General features: G+C 31.8%; 2 protein-coding genes across 2 annotated transcripts; both read left to right on the forward strand.

Annotated features, from left to right (window-relative positions):
- The first annotated feature begins 318 nt into the window (after window positions 1-318).
- On the forward strand, window positions 319-2411 carry LOC106636941 (damage-control phosphatase 1). The gene is made up of 6 exons (XM_014349501.2): window positions 319-609; window positions 685-790; window positions 857-1104; window positions 1182-1367; window positions 1433-1844; window positions 1924-2411. The coding sequence occupies exons 1-6, from the start codon at window positions 512-514 to the stop codon at window positions 2257-2259; spliced, it is 1386 nt and encodes a 461-aa protein (XP_014204987.2). The 5' UTR covers window positions 319-511; the 3' UTR covers window positions 2260-2411.
- A 1454-nt stretch (window positions 2412-3865) lies between these two features.
- On the forward strand, window positions 3866-4249 carry LOC149374491 (damage-control phosphatase 1-like). Its single transcript, XM_089593609.1, has 2 exons — window positions 3866-3970; window positions 4034-4249. Exons 1-2 carry the CDS (start codon window positions 3887-3889, stop codon window positions 4247-4249), a joined length of 300 nt encoding a protein of 99 aa, XP_089449735.1. The 5' UTR covers window positions 3866-3886.
- Window positions 4250-4484: the final 235 nt, after the last annotated feature.

The raw sequence follows: 4484 nt of genomic DNA on the forward strand, positions 1-4484 counted from the left end.
ATTCTACATTCTTTTGTATGCACGTAAAGAATTGCATGTTTTCGGAACCTACAGATTTGTATTTGAATGTTTTAGAACATTTTCGAGCATTTGAAGCGATTTCTAAGTACCACTCAACCTTATGGAACGGGCCCTCCTTTCGCACGATCCGCCCCTGTTATACGTATATATATATATAGGTGTGTCAACACTTGGCAAGCAGACGATGCTGCAGTCAAGCGCTGCAGCAGACAACAATTTTTTAGGGATGCGCTTTTTTATATCTCGAAAAATTTAAATCGTAAAAGTGTATATTGTCACCAAAAAAAAAAAAAAAAAACGCTTATCGCGTTACGTAATTTTTAGAGCAAAGGGAAAAATTCTACTGATATTCTCAGTGCATCTTTTACGGAGCGATGAGTCGGTGAAACAGTTTTTATAAACAGGTTGTGTTTTCCTGTACAGAGGTGACCTTTGTGTTGTTTTGACATACACCTTTTTTTTCTTCGTTAGTAATTTTGATTCTGCAAAAATGGCAAAAATAACGCAGAGATCAGATTCCGCGGATATAAGTGATCTGGAGGACATCGAGCCTCCCTTTGACACTTACTTGAGAGGAAAATACAAAAAGTAAATATGCAGTGATTTTAATGGGACGAGCACTTTGGATCCATGAAATTGTATTAATGAAAATCGTTTCTTTAGGAGTTTTGCATACGCAACGATTAAAGATCGACTTCCAGTAATATTAACCAAAGTGATAGACACATTAAGTAGGAACAAAGACGAAATTTTTAAAACCCATGGAGCGGTGAGTTGAAAGTGTTAAATTTCACTTATTGAGTTTGAATCAACAAATGTCAAGTAATGTTCGCAGCAAGCTGTAGAAGAAATAAAACAAGTTGTCGGAGGTATTAGTAAATTGAAAAATGAATTGGTGACGAACAAAGCGATTCTCCCCCTGATCGTTATGTCAAACAGAGATAATGACGATGCACAAATATGGAATGATAAAATTGAAAAACTCACGGAAGAACGACAAGAAACGCAATTGTGGTTCAATACTATATGGCTTATTTGTGAGTGTTACATGTACCGGAGGATAGCTCAAGAGTTTTTCCTCACGTAAGTCATTGAGGCTTGATGCAATATTCATACATTATTTGTAGAACTAATCCATGTCACCTTCATATTTATTCTAGAGAACACTTGAAAGCGTATGATCCTTTTGCCATTCAGAAGGAAGAAAGTTTTTTCAAGGCAAAAGGAAGTTTCAGTCATTTATCAAAATACATTCTGAATCTAATTGACACAAAAAACGATCACAACATAGCAGAGCAGGAGAAATTTCTTATAAATTTGATCAAATTAAATTTGTGGGGCAACAAGTATGACTATTGTAAATTATGCCATTTAATACTACAGCACATAGCAATAAAATTTAACTTTTCAGATGTGATTTATCATTATCTACCGGAAACGTTGATTCCCAAAATGATAATCCATTAAACTTGTTAGAATCTTTAGATAGCGACATTCTTATCGACAATAGCAACGAAGTTTGGAGACTTCTCTGTAAAAACGTGCAGTGCAAAACTAACAACAACTCAATTGTAGATATAGTCTTGGATAATGCAGGCTATGAACTGTTTACTGATTTGTGTCTAGCGATATTTCTTATGGAAAATAAATTGGCAAATAAAATAAGATTTTATGTCAAACGATATCCATGGTTCGTTAGTGATGTTACAACTTGTGATTTTCACTGGCTGGTTGAAATGATGACAAAATCAGATGATGAAAATATTCAAAGATTTGGTCAAGTTTGTGATAAATATTTAAAAGATAAATCGTGGACCATTGAGGTATTGAGCTATTAAACAGTAGAAATTATGTTTGTCTTTCAAGTTTTCGAGTTTTCAGTATCAAATATTATATTTTCAGGAAGAGTCATTTTGGACAGAACCATTTGATTATTCGGAAATGAAAAGCTCAAATCCATCTCTCTATAACAAGCTATCTGAGGCAGTTTTAGTTATATTCAAAGGTGATCTAAATTATAGAAAACTCATGGGTGATGTGAATTGGAAATACACAACAGACTTTCGTGAAGCTCTGAGAGGATTTAGACCTACAAATTTATTGAGTTTAAGGACTGTAAAAGCTGATGTTTGCGTAGGATTGCCTGCAGGAAAAGCAGAGGAATTAAAAAAAGAAATCCCGAATTGGATGGAGATTGGAAAATTTGGTCTGATACAAGCTTCTATTGAAATACAGTGAATCAGAAGACTGTTATTTTTTATTGTTGGCTATACTTTTTATTTACATAAAGTATACATATAAATAATTAAGTTTTCACATAGAACGATTGTCAAGTTGTGATAAAATGTGAAAACTAATAAATGCCAAAGTGCGGACAAATAAATTGTATTTATTTAAATTGTATCCCACTTTTTACACCAAAAACTTTAACCTTATAGATAAAAACTGTACGACTGTGTTATCTCTCACAGTATGCACTTAAACTTTTTGAAAAACTTTTATAAATTTTCAAACTTAAGAGTTTTATGTTCTTTGAAGCATTAAACAACTGTTAAAATGTCAAAAGTTTTTCAAGAACTTGATTGTGAAGAGACTGACGGTGTAGAAGATATAGAAACACCTTTTGATACTTTTCTACGTCCAAAATACAAAAAGTAATTGTTTTTAACCTAAAATTTGTTTTAAATTTAAACTTCATTTTGCAACAAATCAACCAATGTAACAACCAGTGTGCACATGTAATTCGAGCTATTGTTTTTTCAATGTTTATAGGAGCCTTGCATATAGAATATTTAAACATAAGATTCCAGTTTTACTTGATCAAATAATAGACTCATTGAACCAAAATAAAGACGAAATTTTAAAAGCTCATAGTGTGGTACGATAAAAAATGAAATGAAATACAAATCCATTAGAAAACATATTTCATATTGCTAAACAATTTTTGTTAGGAAGTCATTGATGATATCAAGCAGGTTGTTGAAGGTATCAAAAACTTGAAAACTGAATTGATAGCTAGCAATTGCTAGCAAATAAACCCCTTGTTCCACTAAAACCAATCAATGATAGAAAATATGATGATGCAAAACTTTGGAATACTCAATTGGAAAATTTGTCAAAAGTTCAGAATGAAAAACTAACTTGGTTCAATGCTATTTTCTTTATTAGTGAAAGTTACTTGTACAGAAGACTAGCACAGGAATTTTTTCTAACGTCAGGCATTTATATTAATAATCAAAGTATTTAAATTTAAATAAAAACTTTTTTAGAATATTAGGGTATCTTAAATTTCAGAAAACGTTTAAAAAACTATGATCCATTTTCACTGCTAAAGCATGAGATGTACTTTGAAGCACTACAAAATATCAGTCTGTTGTGTGAGCATATGATGCTACTACTTAGTAAAAACTGTGATGTCGTAGATCTAGAGTGCGACTTTATTAATTTACTAAGACTGAATCTATGGGGCAACAGGTATACAAGTAAATCGTACGTTCCTTTGTTTTTATCAAATGAATTGTAAAACTAATAATTTTTTAAGGAGTGACTTATATCTGTTGGCCAGAGGTTTAACTTCTCATGGTAGTGCAAAAGACTTATTGGAGTCATTGAATAAAAATATTTCAATCGATGTCAGTAAAAGAGTTTGGAAACTCATTCTTCAGAAATTTAAATGTGAAAACAAATCAATAGTGATCGACGTTGTTTTAGATAATTCTGGCTATGAATTATTTACAGACATTTTTGCTTGGCAGCATTTTTTGTTAAGAGAAAATTGGCCAGTAAAATAAGATTTTACGTTAAATGTTATCCGTGGTTCATTAGTGATGTTTTGACAAGCGATTTTCATTGGCTCATTGATACTATGACCAAGTCAGACGACAAAAATATTCAATCATTTGGTACATTTTGCAATGGGTGTTTGGAAAATGGCTCGTGGGCCATAGAGGTAAATTTTTGCAAGCTCAAGATTTTTATTCGCTCCTTAAAAACAAAAAATTTTCCATTGCAGGAAGAATCTTTCTGGACTGAGCCGTTTGATTATGCAGATATGAAAAGCATAAGGCCATCACTTTACAATAAATTATCCGTATCTATTTTAGTTATAATCAAAGGTGATCTCAACTATTCTAAACTCATGGGTGATATTAATTGGAAATACGTGACAAATTTCAAACAAGCTCTTAGAGGATTTCAACCTACTAATTTGGTTTGTTTCAGACAATAAAGAATGACATATGCGTCGGTTTACCTACAGGAAAAGTAGAGGAATTAAAAAAGGATGATTCCAAATGGATGCATAAAGGTCAGTTTGGACTTATACAGGCTTTCACTGATTACAATGGTGAAAATGAAAAGCATTAAAGTCATTTTTTCATTTGTTTGTGAAACAACATTCATATGTAAATGACAAGTTTTATCATTTGACTGTGTATAATAATTACTTTTTAATTTTAAAATTA

The sequence above is a fragment of the Copidosoma floridanum genome, unplaced genomic scaffold, assembly GCF_036245765.1.
Source record: "Copidosoma floridanum isolate Cflo_tuat_1 unplaced genomic scaffold, Cflo_Japanese_pri ptg000019l, whole genome shotgun sequence".
NCBI classification, from domain to species: domain Eukaryota; kingdom Metazoa; phylum Arthropoda; class Insecta; order Hymenoptera; family Encyrtidae; genus Copidosoma; species Copidosoma floridanum.